Consider the following 18,505-nt stretch of genomic DNA (forward strand, 5'->3'; position numbering starts at 1 on the left):
CTGCCTCTTTGTAGGGTACATGGAACATTCCCTCTTCCGGTCTACACTGGCACTATCCCCCACCTTTTCCTCAGCTATATTGATAACTGTTTTGGCGCCACCTTGTGATCCCATGAGGAGCTCGAACAGTTCATCAACTTTACTAACACCTTTCACCCCAACCTCAAATTCACCTGGACCATCTCTGATACCTCCCTCTCCTTCCTGGACCTCTCTGTCTCAATCTCTGGCAACCACCTGGAAACTGATATCTATTTCAAGCCCACCAACTCCCACAGCTACCCAGATTACACCTCTTCTCACCACTTGTACAGCTCGGTTTGCAACAAATGATAACACCTTCTAGTCGCAAACCACTTCAACTCCCCCTTCCACTCCCTAGGCAACATGTCCATCCTGGGCCTCCTCCAGTGTTACAACGATGCCACCCGAAAACTGGAGGAGCAGCACCTCATATTCTGCCTTGGGAGCCTACAACCTAATAGTCTCAATGTGGACTCTACTAGTTTCAAATTCTCCGCAACCCTGACCGCATCCCAAGACCAACCCCCCTCTCATCCCCGTCTCCTTCACCTGTCTGTCTTCTCTCCTACCTCACTGACCAATCCCCACCACCACCTAGCTACACTCACCTTTACTAACTTCATCCCTGCCTCCTCGACCTGTCCGTCTTCTCTCCCACCTTATCCACTCCACTCCACTAACTACCTGCTATCACCATGCCGCCCCCCCCCCCCCCACCGCAACTGTCAATTTATTTCAGAGCTCCCTTCCCCTCCCCCATCTCTGGAGAAGGGTCCCGACCGAAAACATCAGCTTTCCTGCTCCTCTGCTTCTGCCCGGCCTGCTGTGTTCATCCAGCTCCACACTGTGTTATCTCAGACTCCAGCATCAGGAGTTCCTACTTTCTCTCATCAGTTGTGTAACCTGCTGATCTTTTATTTATAAATTCTGTGTCTGATGCCATCTCTCTCACTAACATCTGAAGAAGGAACTAGCTCTGAAAGCTTCTGTTTTCAGATAAACCTGCTGGACTATAACCTGGTGCCATGTGCTTTCTGACCCAGTTTATAAAAGTAATTTCACCAATCCATAATTTTGTCAATATCTTCCTCATTTCAACAACGGTCTTTTTCGTTGTTACACTCCATGTTTTGCGCTGTTTACACATTTCATTACTGGCCTTTTATGGCCAAATCTAAATTGCTGATGCAGTCCCAACACTGACTCTAGAGAACAAGAAATTTTTATATCTGTTCATGTGAAAAATAATTAACTATTGTTCCCTGTCCATTATGTCATTAAGTAAACATTCTGCTGCGTTCCTTTTAATTTGATATGACTTAATATTACCAAAATCCACCAAAATAGCATTTTATAAAATGCCCTTTAAAAATGTTTGTATACAACATCCAAAACATTTCTTGATCTGCCAAATGGACATTTCTAATTTCAAATCTCATGTTGACCTTGCTTTGGGCACCTGCTGTGTAGTTGTAACATTGTATGCCTCACTCTATAATCTGGTTGTCCTTGTTTGCTATGATCTGCCTGTGCTGCTTGCAAAACAAAACTTTTCACTGTACTTAGATACATTTGACAACAAAAAATCAAATCAAATCAAATCAAATCAATGTGTTTCAATGTTTCCACAAAGAAATCGTTGGAGGTAACTTGTCTTTTGTAAATGTGGTCGCTTTGAATACACGTCAAGACCTTCACTGTTCATCCAAACCTGTTACTGAAGTACTTTGTTAGTACCATATACCATGTACAGATTTATATCCATGTTGCTTAGTGAGTGTGCCATTTTTAAACAATCCCACATTACGTTGAATGTATTTTTCATTTCAAAACAAAAGAAATGATTGACAACAAGCCAGCATCATTCATCAAAGCACGAGGAAAATCTCGTCGGCTGCAAGAGGTAAACAATAAATATCTGTTTTAAGGAAAGTTCTGAATTATTATCGTAAAGTAAGTTAGGAAATTATGGTACGGGATGTTTATTCATATAGCGAAAAATAAACTTAAAACAAATTTTGAAAACCCACAAGTGTGCTGAAAGGGTGGTAAATGTTTGAAATAATTTGCAGAGTAGTGGGAAGAACTTTATTAGGCACATTTAATACTCAGCTATTCTTGTTCAGTGAATTAAGATAATAGGGTGCATGCCATGGGATGATTGCTTTTTTCTTGTATTTCCTTTTGTTGTGTTACCATCCCTGTTAGATTTTCATAGATAACCTTTCATATGGAGCATTAACTACATTTGCAAAGTTTAGTAAAATTTAGTTGTAGCTAATTGCCATTAAGATTGGCTTACAACAGATATTCTAATTTATCAGGTATGCATTAATTAGAATCAATTGCTCCTGTTGTCATAGCTAAAACTACAGAAAGAAGCCATTAGAAAAGAAAATCTGAAGCTGATATACCGGCTGGCCCAAATAATGTTGAGTGCACCGCACACTGATTGCTGGAATAAGATAAGACGTGGAAGGTATGTCATTTGTTCTTACTCATTTCTCTATCATTATTCCAATCAATAAAGTGCATTATTCCCTAACTGAGTTTGCAAATGATGGAGCAAGCAAAGATTTCAAGATTGTTTATTTCTAATTTAGAAATCGTTGTAAATAACTTAAATAATAGGAACATAATGGCTACGCATAAACTTTGATGGACCAGAAATACCTATCATGAATTTGGTCATAATTACATGGAAAATTGCATACAGAAAATGTTTGTTCTTTTAGTACAGGAAAACTACTTTCACCGTACCTAGGTTTACAGTTGACATTCAAAGAATGGAATTAATATGAGGATCTCTGATATCCATGCATTCAATCAAACTTTGGGCTAATACAGATCTTTAATAAGAATGGAATATGAGGATCTCTGATATCCAAACGTTCAATCAAACTTTGGGCTAATACAGATCTTTAATAAGAATGGAATTAATATGAGGATCTCTGATATCCAAACTTTGGGCTAATATAGATCTTTAATAAGTACACAAAAACTTTTACTGGTACTTTAAAGTCTGTAATGTTTGAATTTTTTTATAGTTTGAACAAGGAGGAAAGAACCACTGAACTGCAAAAAATTGCAGAAGAGAACTTGAACTTTGCAAAGCGTTTGCAAAGTATTGCAAAAGAACCAGGAAGATACTATTTTGATCTTGTGACACAAAAGGTAGCACCTTACATTATGAAAGGAACATTGTTGTGCTTGACTATTTTGCTTTTACTCACATATTTGAAAAAAAAGCTTGAAATGAAGACAGAAGATTAGTTTTCAAATTACTACAGTTGGAATAGTTAATTTAACTCTGTGAAAATTATTGCTTCAAACAATTAGTGGCTTTGAGGTGAAAGAGTTTGGTACTTTTAAAGTTACAAGATGGTAAAACCATGAAAGTGAATTTTCACAGCCACTTTGGCAACTATGGGGTCACCTGATTAAACAAATTATTGAATATTTCTAACAATGTGAGGTTTTAAATAGGGCATACTGACAGTATAGAAAGATGTCAGTTATTGTAGAATCATGTAGCACAAAAACAGACCCTTCAGTCCAACTCATGTGAATCTTGTTGATTATTAATTGTGAGGGGATCAGTGATCACACTAATAATACCAAATAATTGTGACAGCACCTTCTGGTGTGTGCACAAGCATTAATTATGGAAATGTAGATTTTGCTGTGGGCGGTACCTTGTTCCTCCATATTGTGTGCTGTAGTGATCCTCACCAATAGACAGAGCACTGAAATCCATCAGTTTGAGATACTATCTTGACACCAAAGTCATATGAAAATATTAGGGTTATTATATTTGGAAGTAAATGAGCTTTGTACAGAACATTATATGTTTTAATTTTGCTAAAAAACCTATTTGACCAGGAAATACTAACTCCAGTTATGTGGGATTCATTCAGAAGAAAATTAAAATAACAGATTTAAAAACAAATAAAGTGATGTAAGAATAAATGATATAATATTGTCTGTATTTCCATTTTTTAAAAAAAATCTGTTTTCTGTAAATCATTTAAATGTAATTTGGGCTTTCTGCATAATATTTACATGTTCGTAGTTAGACTGATTTCAACTTTGCACTGGATGGAATTTGAGGGTGGTGGAGGGTGAGATTTGAAAGACTTAAAATCTCGCCCCACACATACGTTTTGGTGACGATGTTTCAAACTGATTGGTTACAAGCCACACTTTTACCTGCATTTTTCACATCCCTTGTTAAGGGTGCCAAATTGAAAAAAGACCTGAGCTAATGAAAATCTCTGCTTATCAGTGTGTAAAAGATCAGTGAACAGCTGTCAGCAAGGAGAATGTGAAAAGTATTTATTACATGTTTGGCAGAAAAATCAGAGTCTATAAATAAATGTGAACAGATGCATATATTGTCACCACCAGACATTATTTAGAGACATATGATAATACATTTCACCTGGATTTTGGTTCTGAGAGTTGTGCAGTACATTTTGTTTAAAGCAAAAACTGAAAGGACTGTGGGTGCTGTAAATCAGGAACAAAAACAAAGTTGCTGGAGAAGCTCAGCAGGTCTGGCAACATCCTTAGGTTCTGAGAAAGGGTCACTAAACCCAAAATCTTAACTCTGTTTTTTCCTTCACAGATGCTGTCAGGCCTGCTGAGCTTTTCCAGCAACTTTGTTTTTGTTCCTTGTTTAAAGCATTGTTTGCTAGCATTTTCATGCTTTCAAATAATGTGCAATTTAACTTTCCAGTAAATCAATTATTCTTCTTGGCTTGTGCTATTTCAACAGCCAATTATTAACCTTTAGTCTGCATTTGCATGAAACTGCTAGTTTTATACCACTGTAACTGTTATAGCAAATACAGTAATACAAAACCCAATGATTTCCTTATTGTCTGGGTTTATTAACGTTCTTGTAAAGGAAGCTTCAAAGTTGGTGTTGCAAGAAGAAACGTAAAGTAGGACATTGAATTCCCTGAGCCACTTGCATAATTTAATTAGATCATGGCTTATGTTATGAACCCAACTCCTTTGATCATCTTTGTTCTACATCACTCACCCAATGAAAATCCATTGATCTCTTCTTTGAAATGTTGTTTTCTTATAAACTTGAATTACATTTTGAAAGTATTTCTAGAACTCCTTTTGAGGAAAATATTGGTCTTTACAGATGATTGAATGATGAGCAATATCCTGGCAAGGTTGGTAAGTTTTTGAGTATGCTTGTAAATTTTAACATTTTTGATTTACTATCGTCCTGTTTTGAATCATTGCTGCAAGATTTTGCACAGCTTTAATTGGTGATGCATGGAATTATTGACTGGGCCAACATAAAAATTATTTGACTGAGTTGACTGCATTTTGACAATTAAGGTTAAAACAGGAATGAAGTCATGTAGACCATGGAGAGGAAAAGTGAGAAATCGATAAAGATGCTGAAAAGCCACAGTAAGCTATAGAATCTCATTGGTGACTTTCATCATGGAAGTCTTGCTGATGTGCATGTGAGTTAAGTGAAACAGAGATTGACTCTTTGATGACCCCCCAGTAATGGAATAGCCAGTCATGAACAAGGAAGTATAACATTTGACCTCCCTTATTAATTTTCCTAAGTCAATTGAAGACCTTCAAAATCAGATGCCAATGTAAATTAATTCACTCATTAACAAAGTGCTTCTTGTTGTGGGAGATGTAGGTTGTTTGTTTCTATCGCCTTGTATTCACATGCCTCATACGGCAAGTTATACTATTTAACACTGAAGAGCTAATTTAATGAGCACAAGGTATTTATTAAACAGGAATTAGCAAATAAAAAAATGCAACAAATTAAGTTATTCACACTCCAAGTTTAAAGTAGAGAAATTAAATGGCTTCCATCTCATGGTGGGTGAAAGACCATCTGGGAATTGGTATATGCCTTCTCCACCTGCAAACAGATTAAGTTCAAATTAAGATAAAACAACACAACAGTTAGACAAATGGATTGCACACAATTGGCTTTTTGTTGTATTTCTGTTTGCTTATTCCCATGCAATAAACAGTATGTGTTCATCAAATTTACTTCCTGTGTTAATTACTGCAAGTTTGCTGTAATAACTGCTATGTGGCTTTGATCCAAATGGTCTCCTCTATGAATGTAATTTGACTTAGAAAAATATATATACTCCTCTAGCTCCTTTGCAAGGAAGTACTTGTTTAATACATAATAAATGGATGAAGTAATTTGCATTGGCATCTGATTTTAACCGTCTTCAATTTGTTTGGACAAATAGGGTTGAGTTTACTCCTGAATACCCCGCTTAAACTTTAAAGAGGTGAAATTTGCATCTCCTCCATGCCTGTTGTATGCTCCATCTGATTTCCTGATTTTGGCAAACTTAAGTACGTTGAGTTAGATGCCTATGTTTAGATGATGAAAGTTGTTTTGAGACTGTGGTGAGGGAAATGTGAGAAAGTGAGCAGGCATGGGAACTCAGTGGTGACTTTCACTGGCAGTAATGGTAGCTCAGAGTGGCATGGTGGTTCAGGGGTGGCACAGTGGCTCCGTGGTTACCACTGCTGCCTCACAGTGCCAAGGACCTGGTTTTGATTCTAGCCTCGGGCAAAGTCTGTCTGGAATATGCAGTTGTGTCTGTGTGGATTTCCTCTGGGAGTGCTAGTTTCCTCTCATTGTCCAAAGATGTGCAGCTTAGGTGGACTGACCACGCTGAATTGTCCCATGGTATCCAGGAATGTGTAGGGTAGGTAGATTAGCCATGCTAAATGCAGGGATACATAGATAGGGTGGGTATTGTGTCTGGACACATCAGAGGGTTGTCATGGACTCAGTGGGAGAGATGGCCTCATTCTGCACTGCAGTCCTGTTGGTATGCATGTGAGTAAAATGAAAAAGCCACTGATGGATTCTGAAGAACAGAATAGCCAGCTGTAAATAATGAAATGTGTATTTGGAGACCCTATAATGTAAGTAGTTTGATAAGGGAATTGATTCAGCTTTCCCAGAAACATTTTGATCTTGATTGTTGTTAATCTTTATGCAAGAAACAAAATGAAACAACTTATGGACACAGTGGAATTTGATTACCAATACTTATTGTTCTTGTAAACAGCATTCAAACAAATAAGGTTTTATCTTACACTTTTGTGCATATAAACTACATAACAATACATCTGAAAACAGAAACAAAACAACAAATTCTTATACACATTTCTTTTAAAAACATGCCACTTCTTAAAATATTGTTCTTATATAAAACAATATTCAGGTTATAATTAAGAAGAAAAATGTTTGGCTTTGATTCAAGCAATATGTATAGTCCCAAATTTGTCATTTGCACAATGCCATCTGTGCTACAATACCCATTGAATAAAATTGATTACACTTTTCACTTCTGCTTTAGTTATATTTACACGATTAATAACTTCTATTTTTATAGGTGATCACTGACTGCATTGAAGATACAGCAACAACTGGAACACAACAGGGGAGATACAATGTTGCACACTACAACGAAAAACAAATTTATGTAATAAACAGAACATCTCTCCACTGACACTTTTCAGTTATTCTTTGTACCACATGGAATGCTGTTGCAGCTGTGATGGCTGTGAATTGTGGGTTTATTTTTGCATGCTTGTAAAACTAACCTCTGCTAAGCATTATTTGCACACTAACTGTGGGTAATTCTAACTTAGGGCAAAAATGTAGGTAATATCTTATTCATTAGAATAATCTCATAAACTGATACCATGTTGGCCATTCAATCCAATTGGTCAAGTTCAAACCTAACCCTATTGTCTGACTGCAAGTCTGACTATATTTTCTGTGCTTGGCTAAATAATAACTGTACAGAAAAGTACAATCGTGTACAGCAAGTATTGTTGGTTGGCCTTTGTTCAGGGATGCACTTCAATGTTGCCGTGAAAACATATCTGCAAAATAAATAGTCCCAGATGGCGCTTTGCAGAGTTATTCTAATGAGGATTGTTTTGTGACTGGTGATTAACATTAGTGTAAAAATTCTTGAACTTATGCTTTCTCAATGATCTAATGATAGAAAGTGTTAACCATGAAACTCAAATGCTTAGAATCAACTAACACTGGAAGATTACACTGATAGTATGCTATCTTTGGGACCTTGTGTATATTAATCAAAAATATTGCAGATCTCACCGCAGTGGGATTATCTGTGTGGGATTTGGATCCTGTCGCATATCAACACTGGTGCAATACATTTATTTCAATGACTAGTTATAGTAATTAGTCACACCTATACAGACTGTTAAAGCTTACACTCACAATTGCAAATCATTTATTTTGAGAACACTTATGAATGTATTTAATTGCATGCATTGTGCAGAATAAATGGGAACTACATGATCCAAGCCAGTGTAGCAAATGCAGAAATCTTCATTTCCACACTAGATTGTCCTGTGCATTAGACATCTTCTATCTATTTGTAGAAATTGGTGACAGAACATATGTGCAGAAAATCATGCATGAACCACATAGTTCTTTAACAAAAACTATTTGTGCTCATTACCAAATTGAGGACTAGACTTAAATTCTGATTCAAATTCAATTAGGGCCATGTGTATTGACTTAATTTTGTTTGACTCAGTTTGCTGGTTACCCTTCGAACAGACTGTACTTAAAGAGAAATTCTCTTCTTTGCTATTGGGTGTAGTGCTGGTTTCCTGGATCTTATAGGGATCTGGAGCTTATAAGACACTGCATGTTTGTGTACCACTGGTTTCAACTCTCAAAGAACATCCCATGCGAAGAATGTATTATACGGACTAGCACAACATTTGTGTTGAATTTCCCAGATTTCATTGTTGGTTGAGGGATAGTCCATCAACCTTAGTCGGTTTTTAGTAGGCCTTTAAAATAGAACATTAATAGTAGTAGAGAAGGTGAAACAAAATCACAATATAGTATCAGACTATATCTTCCTAAAAAGACCAGATTTGATTCCACCCTCGGTCAGCTGTCTCTGTGGAGTTAGTACGTTCTCCCTGCGTCTGTGGGGGTTTTGTCTGATTTCTCCGGTTTCCTCCAACAGTCCAAAGATGCACAGATCACCCCATTCCAGGTGATGAATCTTAACCTATCTTAACCTGTACTTCCCTTGTGCTTAATGACCTATTTTCACTCCCTTGTCCTCAGGCTCCTTTGTTGTTTCACTCCTCCAACACTCAGTCTCCAGTGTTGTATCAATATATAAAAGATAGGTTGCAATGAAGAAAGTGCCACTTTGTGTTTCGCATGGATCAGAGGCAACCTTATTTAATTTGTGGGTTTTGCTGAGATAAGTAATGTAACGAGAGGTAAGTGGGAATTATGACAGTTATTAAAACAGCCTTTTAAAATTGTGTTGTGTACCGAATTTACCATTTATTTGACCTGAATTAGAATGGATCCTTATTAACCATAACATCTTTATGAAAGTTCACTTTCCAAGATAAAAATATCTGTCATGAAATTTAGCACATTGGCAAAGAGATAAATTGTTTGTGTGTTTTGTACATGATCTGAATTAAAGAACTTTGTTCTAACCTTGGAATCACTTCCTCCTGTTGTTTGACACTGGAGATACTTTGAGTGTAATTTGTTATGTTGTATCTCTCAGTTAGTATACCTTTGAGTCATGCTCATGATACAGTTATTGTGTCATAGCACGTGATCTGAGGGTATAAAATTCTCACAGTCCATCTTAAAAAGCAATCACTTGAAGCATAACATGCAACCAAATATGTGCTGCTCAACTGTAATCTAAAGTTTGTTTATAATAGTTAGCTGACGTAAACAGCTGTTAGATTCTTCAGTACCAGATATCCAGATAGTTGTGTTCAAGTGCTAATATAAACACTGCTGCTGCAGGCAAAATATCCTGTAGAAGGCAAAATTGCATCATAAATGGCTGTCTATATGGCAGATGTTTGCAAGACTAATTGAAGACTAACTAGTTCAAAAGTTTTGGACAATCAGCAGCATCTATTTCTGAGAGTGCTGATATGCAATAGATAACAGGACAGCAGAAACCTCCGTGGACTGGACAGAATCCAGCAACACCTTTACTGAATTTGAAACTATTAAAACAACGTACACACTTTTTCTTTATAAATCAAGCAATAGATGAGCCAGATTGCAAAGAAAGGCTTTGCAGGATTAACACATCTGAGGTTTCAAACAGAAAGATCCAGAAAAGATCAGGAAAATTTTCAAACATAGAAACATAGAAGATAGGAGCAGGAAGAGGCCATTTGGCCCTTTGAGTCAGCTTCGCCATTCTTCATGATCATGACCGATCATCCAACTCAATAGCCTAATCCTGCTTTCTCCCCATAACTTTTGATCCCATTCACCCCAAGAGCTATACCTAGTCACCTCTTGAAGCATTCAAAGTTTTCCCAACAACTACTTTCTGTGGTAATGAACTCCACAGGCTCCCCCCTCTTTCGGTGATGAAGTGACTCCTCACCTCCTTCCTGAATGGTCTACCCTGAATCCTCATACTGTGACCCCTGGTTTTGGACACAGTCACCATTTGGAACATCTTCCCTCCATCAACCCTGTCTAGTCCTGTTAGAATTTTATAAGTTTCTATGAGATCCCTCCTCATTCATCTGAACTCTAGTGAAAACAATCCCGACATATTCCATCTCTCCTCATATATCAGACCTGCCATCCCTGGAATCAGCCTGGTAAACCTTCACTGCACTTCTTTGGGAGCAAGAGCATCCTTCCTCAGAAAAGACCAAAATTGCACGCAATATTTCTTGTGTGGTCTCAACTGCAACAAAACATCCCTGGTCCTGTACTCAAAGCCTCTCACAATGAAGGCCGACATACCATTTGCCTTCTTTAGCATCTGCTGCACCTGCAAGCTTACCTTCAGCAACTGGTGCACGAGGATGCCCAGGTCCCACTGCACACTCCCCTCTCCCAATTTACAGTCATTCAGGTGGAAATCTGCCTTCTTGGTTTTGCTTCCTGAGTGAAAAACTGCACATTTATCCAAATTATACTGCATCTGGCATTGATTTGTCCACTCACCCAACGTGTCGATAACATGCTGCAGGATCTCTGCATCCTCAAGAATGTGACATTTCTGCAGATGAGCTGTCAGAGACATTAGTTGAATTCAGCAGGGCTTCTGTATTAATTAAAGCTTTGAAGAACGATCTCGAGCAACAAAAAGTTATTCAATTGATGCATCTCATGATGTGTGAAGCCATTATAGCAGTTGTCTATGCAATAGATATGGCCAACACCAAACACACACATTGACACAGGCATAGTTAGGAATACACATCACACTAACAAAATGTGTAAAAATGTCTTTCCTGCACTAACCTGAAAGCTTTCTAGCTTTTCTTTATCTGTAAAGTATGTGGCATCAGGGGACATTGAGCACCCATAGACAAGAAATCTGTTTTCAAAGGCCAAGCCAGAGTCCAGTGCAAACCACAGGTGATCAACAAGGCAGGACAACACAACACTGGCGGCAAGGCAAGTGCTAAATGTTCCACAAATGAAAAGTCAGCTGAATTTCAGATCCAACCATGCAAGAGGCAAATTTCAGAAGATGACCACCATTTCCTTCCGTTAACCTCACACACTATGCCAACAGTATGGGCAATCAGAAGCCTTTACAACCACTAATATCATATGTCCTGAAAGGATGATTTACATTAAAAGCTATAACTGAGGGACTTGCACCCACATATTATCACTGTATATGATGTAGGACATGTACATCAGCAAGTGTACTGCATATGTGAGACTATCTCTCAGCATATATAGGAGCACCAATTCTGTGCAAAGGCAGAATCACACAGCAGTGTCATTACACCAGTTCATCTTGGCTTCCTGAAATCTTCTATCTGGTACACACCAATGTACAGTGTGGCAGAACTATCTGGTTGGCGTGATCACAATTCATGACATTCAAACTGTGCACCCTTTGGCGGAACTCTTCTTATGTGATGTCATTGAATTAGTCAATGGTCTCCAAGGAAACAATTTTTGAGGTGAGTTATAAATCTGGTGTCAGGATAATTACATTTGACACACTGAGCAGATTACCCAACACACACAAACACCAAGATATTCCCCTAGACCCACATGTTGATCCTCTAGACTGTGAAATTGAAGACATTTTCAAGGTTGATCTGATACACTTAGGCCAGAGCCAGTGTGAACAGTTACACTCATCAACTGCTGAAGATGAACAATGACAAGAGTTGCAAATGATCTTTTTCCTAAAAAAAAATGCAGTCCTGACAGTCCTAAAAAATGCACTTGAGACAATTTGTTGAGTTTGGCCACACAGAGACCAACTTGGTGTATCATGGCAAACCATTTTAAGGGAAAACAGATCCTAATATCAGAAGTGTTACACCAGGATGTCATATACCTTTGAAATCAATGACACCTGGGTATTGAATGCATAGGATGGCTCGCACATGAATTGATGTACTGGCCAGGAATAAAGCAATGGTAGTAGATTCGCCAACTTTAAGTACATTTAAGTCGTCATTGGACAAGCATATGGACGTAGATGGAATAGTGTAGGTTAGATGGGCTTCAGATTGGTATGACAGGTCAGCACAACATCGAGGGCCGAAGGGCCTGTACTGTGCTGTAATGTTCTATGTTCTACTGGTAAATGCACGTGAGGCATGCCAAATATATCAATACTAGCGGTGGAGGGAACCTCTATATTCACATGATGTTCCATCTCCTCCATGAATAAAAATAGCAAGAGACCTAAATTTCCCATTGTTCAACAACTTACCAGCATGATGAGCATTACCATTGCTGACACAGTGAGCACTATTATCAGTTTATTCAATATCCTAGAACAGACAGCAGCTGGCAACAGGCTGCATAATACTGGCAAGCTCTTTCAAAGTGTGTCTACTAAGTGAGATGTAATCTACATCACATCATCTCTCCACTATCTATGTTCAAAACATCCAGCTGATTGTATTGTAGATGATATTAAATTAATGGCAAGTTATCCATTGACTGATGATTTTCATAGAGAAAAGTTTATGTATGTAATGACTTTTAGTAACCTTTAGTTGCAAATTATCTGCTCACAAATATGGCAATTTGAATTTTTGTCAAAATATTAGTTTCTCAAAATTAAGAACAGTTGCCTGGTTATGGATGGCATAGGAGTGTCCATCAAATATAGCCCGACTATTTCAGAGGAAATCTTCAACTCATGAAGTCAAGGTGCAAATGATTTAAGATGATTTTACGTAAGTGAAGATGCTTATATTCAGTCGGAGGAAAGGTTGTTGTATGTTTGTTCCTCATTAAGGCAAATTATACATGTAAAATCCATCTAAATATTTCTGATATTGTGGAATTGTACAAGGGGAACTACTAAATTTAAATAGTATTTAAGCTTCTAGAAATTACATAGTTACAACAAAATTTCTATTCAACACATTGTCAATATGCAAAATGGCTGTTTGGTAAATTGTACCTGCTTCACCAGATTTAACAGTTTATGGAGATCCACTGTGTACGTATGCATTAAACTGAATTTAAAAATATTCATGCTCGGCAGACTGCCTTACTTGCTGGGAGTACAAGTTCATAAAATTTGCTTTATTGTCCCTGATTGACTACAGTGTCTTTTCTGTCATTTCTGTGACACATTACGTATAATAGAAGGATAAGAACTGTTTTCTGCTCAACACTTCCCTTTTGCAGAGATTTGATCACTTCACTATTTATTTACTCAGTAGGGCTCAGCTGAGAGAAGATTTTCCCTGGGATTTGGGTAGAGTAAAATCACAAATACCTCTTTGAAGAAGATGCTTCTAATATATCAAAGGAATATTCCTCACCCTGCTTCCCTTTCGTCCCAGTCCCAAAATGTTAACATTGAGCTTGAAACTTAAATGATCCCCAACAAATCCAGCATTACATTCAGAATGGTTATATTTCCAGATGAATTAATTTGTGTTCATAAGTTATGTTGCTTAAAGAGACTCCTTTATATTATGTATCACCACAAGTTATCAAAAATAATGCCAAGTTTGATTTTCTGCACTTAATTGGAGTGCACTGTGATCATACATTTGTTTGTCATGTGCATAAACTATCTTAAGCCACCCATTAATATTTGATGGTCAGAAGGTGGTATCATAATTATGCTCCTCCATTTGGATTGGTACAGCTACGAACGAACCCAGCTAGCAGGTACCCAGAATGTATCCCTTTCTATACTCTCCAGAATTGTCCTCAATTCACTGCATGCAGTCTGAAGGTCACCCTTCACTAGGACTTTATCGATCAGATGACCATACTGCTCTTCAATATAAGCTGCTGACTGGACCATTTCCTGATACTTGTCTTCCTGCAATTGGAGAACAGAATTTTGACTGTAAGATCAATACTATGTTGAATACAAACAGACTAAAAAGCACAGAAAATCCCACTGGAAATGGAAATTATTCACAAATGTAGAAAGGCTGAAACCACATGGGGGCCACAGATTATTATCAGAGGCCAATGAATAATAAATTATTTGTATGTGATTTAAGGATACTGTTTTTCACATGGGTTTGAAGTTTATGTGAATTCTGTCAGCAATTATACCAGCTGAATGTTTAACTCACACTTTTTTATGTGAACTGTGAAATTGCCAAGTGATTTATAGAACATCGTCAAGGTTAGAAAACTTGCATTCTGGTATTACAGTGGAATGCTTTATACTCAGATGCACCAAAGTAAGGGATTTTGTTTTGCTTCTTTCCACTCCCGTTCACTTCTGTGTCTCTACATTGTAAAAGTTAAACTTAACAAATACCTTCAAATGCAGCTTTGAACTGATTGAACTTACACCTAATTCTTTAACATTGTCATTTCCTGATGTTTCAGCTGTTGATGTGCTTGCCTTTGGTTCTTGAAGGAATGGTTTGACAAATATCACAAATGGTTTAAACTCTGCCGTTCTGAGGTTTTTGATCGTCTGTAAATTGAGCAAAAGAGTAACTTATTTATAGTCAGATAGTAACTATATAAAAGGGTGTCATTGTGGGATTGTGTTATTTCCAATATGAGGCAGCATTCTATCTCAGTGCATTAAAACACTTACCATTTATATAGCAGCTTTTTGATTGTCTCATATTGCCGTAAAACTACTTAATAATGATTAACTCTGTTATGCAGCATCAAATATTGCAAACATTTTCCATAATTAAGACCGAACAAATAAACAATGAGATAAATAAACAGATAATCTATTTTTGCTTCTCTTGGCTTGGAGATAATATTAGCCAACAATCACAATGATCCCCTGACATGCAGTCTGTCCAGGAATTGATCTTAAACCAAATCCTGATCAGAAGCAACAGCATTACCAACTGAGACAAGCTAACATCTAAAACGCGTTACAACACATAACTTAAGCATTTTGTTTAGCTTGTTTATTTACTAAGAAAATCTTTTTAAAGAGAAAAATCAACACAAGGAACTGTTGATGCTGGAAATCTGAAAGAAAACAGAGGGCTGGAGGATCACAGCTGCTCTCATATTCCAGTTGGGAACCCTGCAGCCCAATGGTATCAATGTGGGCTTCACAAGCTTCAAAATCTCCCCTTCCCCCACTGCATCCCAAAACCAGCCCAGTTCGTCCCCTCCCCCCACTGCATCACAAAACCAGCCCAGCCTGTCTCCGCCTCCCTAACCTGTTCTTCCTCTCACCCATCCCTTCCTTCCACCTCCAGCCGCACCTCCATTGACTACCTACTAACCTCATCCCAGCTCCTTGACCTGTCAGTCTTCCCTGGACTGACGTATCCCCTCCCTACCTCCCCACCTATACTCTCCTCTCCACCTATCTTCTTTTCTCTTCATCTTCAGTCTGCCTCCCTCTCTCTCCCTATTTATTCCAGAACCCACTCCCCATCCCCCTCTCTGATGAAGGGTCTAGGCCCAAAACGTCAGCTTTTGTGCTCCTGAGATGCTGCTTGGCCTGCTGTGTTCATTCAACTTCACACTTTATTATCTTGGATTCTCCAGCATCTGCAGTTCCCATTATCACTGCTGCTATACCTGCTGTGTTCCTCCAGCACATTCTGGTTTTTTTTCTTTTTAAACAGAATTGACTAAATAGAATTTACATCACACTACAAATCTAAACTTCTCATTAATTTAGACGAGACCTAAAAATACTAAAATGAGGCAAAAGTGTTAACCACATTCATGAAGTAGGCAATTGATTTGTATATTGGATTATCCTGACAACCCTTCTCTTATCCATCATGATACAGATTCCCCCTTCTCTTCACACACCCAGCCTCATTCCTCACTGTCAACCCTGTCTCTACACGGCCATGAACGTTTAGTCCCAAGTGAGCGAGTGGCAAACCTTTAATCTTTAAATGTGGAGATGGAACAGCTATATTGTTAGGTTGAAGATTCACTCCCATGCAGGTGCACAGTTTTAATATTGGTCTACAGGCCTTAACTTTCTATAATGTAAATGGATTGAATCTGGAAGACAAAGATTGTAGAGATGGCTGTCATGTAAATAAGCTCCAAGATACAATAATGGTTGTGAATTGTTCTGCCTCAATTTATATTGTTTAGACTGTTAAGGTAGGCAACAGTTACTAAAGAACTTACTTCTGGATTTGCATCCAATAAGCAAATCTTTTTTTTTAGCATTATTGAACGAATGGAATCTACATTTATTCCATACAGATTGTCTTTGTATTCTCCATGTTCGACAAACCTACAATAGAGGAAAGAGCAACAATTTAATCCATTTACTCAATTTTGAACCATTTCAGTTTGAGACACATTGGTCACGATGGCCTAAGATTTGTGTTGATGGAGAGGCTCTCATCTTATCCAGAATGGCATTGGAGACAGAGGTCCAGTAGTCCAGTCCTTGGACCTGATCTACACATTTTCATGCTGTGGTTGGGAATCTGACTTTGCACATCCATATTTCACAGTGGCAACTATACGTATTAAAGTTATTTTTGTTACTGGGATGCCCTAAACATGTCTTATGCACTTCAGACCTGGTAAGAGAAAGTCTTAACTTACTGGAGGTTCTCTGAGAAGTGGCTTTCACTTTTGAAGAGATAAGTTACACTTTTGGTTATGGTCATGGGACTGCTTTGAGAAATGCCATTTCAGAGAGGTAATGTGTCATTTCGAGGTAATATGTCATTTATGTCTTCCTAGAAGTAGACATGATTCTCTGTTGGAATTAGACGCAGTTGAATTGTCAAAGAGAGTTGTCAAGTTGTCAACACACTAAATCCTTCTGCCTTTTAAATATACAAAAAAAACTGTAGACATTTTTTTAAAGTATTTGCTATATCACTCTGTTTTTTAATATTAACTTGAGGGGTTGTGTCACAGGATTAATACTGCATGATTAATTTTACAAACTATCATTATCACAGTGGAATGTCTGCGTCTCACAGTTTGACATTTCCAAGTGCTTAAAAAGGCTTTTAAATAGGTACTCACCCCTATCCCAGGCCCCAAGAACGCTCCACACTGCCCTCCGACCCCACCACACCTGGCACCTTCCCCTGCAACCGCCAGAAATGCTACACTTGCCCCCACACCTCCTCCCTCACCCCTATCCCAGGCCCCAGGATAACTTTCCTTATTAAGCAGAGGTTCACCTGCACATCTGCCAATGTGGTATACTGCATCCACTGTACCCGGTGTGGCTTCCTCTACATTGGGGAAACCAAGTGGAGGCTTGGAGACCGCTTTGCAGAACACCTGCGCTCAGTTCGCAACAAACAACTGCACCTCCCAGTCGCAAACCATTTCCATTCCCCCTCCCATTCTTTAGATGACATGTCCATCATGGGCCTCCTGCAGTGCCACAATGATGCCACCCGAATGTTGCAGGAACAGCAACTCATATTCCGCTTGGGAACCCTGCAGCCCAATGGTATCAATGTGGACTTCACCAGCTTCAAAATCTCCCCTCCCCCCACCGCATCCCAAAACCAGCCCAGTTTGTCCCCTCCCCCCACTGTGCCACACAACCAGCCCAGCTCTTCCCCTCCACCCACTGCATCCCAAAACCAGTCCAACCTGTCTCTGCCACCCTAATCTGTTCTTCCTCTCACCCATCCCTTCCTCCCACCCCAAGCCGCACCTCCATCTCCTACCTACTAACCTCATCCCACATCCTTGACTTGTCCGTCTTCCCTGGACTGACCTATCCCCTCCCTACCTCCCCACCTATACTCTCCTCTCCACCTATCTTCTTTTCTCTCCATCTTCGGTCCGCCTCCCCCTCTCTCCCTATTTATTCCAGAACCCTCACCCCATACCCGTCTCTGATGAAGGGTCTAGGCCCGAAACGTCAGCTTTTGTGCTCCTGAGATGCTGCTGGGCCTGCTGTGTTCATCCAGCCTCACATTTTATTATCTTGGATTCTCCAGCATCTGCAGTTCCCATTATCGCTAATTTCATATGAAT

The 18,505-nt window shown here is 38.6% G+C and overlaps 1 protein-coding gene across 6 annotated transcripts in view; it reads right to left on the minus strand.

The window, feature by feature from the left end:
• Nucleotides 1–4,702: 4,702 nt before the first annotated feature.
• Nucleotides 4,703–18,505, minus strand: part of LOC125466345 (MAGUK p55 subfamily member 3-like) — a 98,806-nt gene continuing 85,003 nt past the window's right edge. For 4 of the 6 annotated variants that reach the window (XM_048560735.2, XM_048560731.2, XM_048560733.2 and 1 more), the window contains 3 exons: nucleotides 16,670–16,778; nucleotides 14,883–15,011; nucleotides 11,026–14,396 (listed from right to left, as the gene is read on the minus strand). In XM_048560735.2, the coding sequence (XP_048416692.1) occupies nucleotides 14,217–14,396; nucleotides 14,883–15,011; nucleotides 16,670–16,778 (418 nt within the window). In that variant the 3' untranslated portion in view covers nucleotides 11,026–14,216. Of the gene's footprint in view, nucleotides 14,397–14,882; nucleotides 15,012–16,669; nucleotides 16,779–18,505 lie in introns of all 6 variants that reach the window. The other 2 variants (XM_048560734.2, XM_048560732.2) reach the window with 2 other exon arrangements.

This window comes from Stegostoma tigrinum, chromosome 31 (assembly GCF_030684315.1).
Source record: "Stegostoma tigrinum isolate sSteTig4 chromosome 31, sSteTig4.hap1, whole genome shotgun sequence".
Classification (NCBI taxonomy): Eukaryota; Metazoa; Chordata; class Chondrichthyes; order Orectolobiformes; family Stegostomatidae; genus Stegostoma; species Stegostoma tigrinum.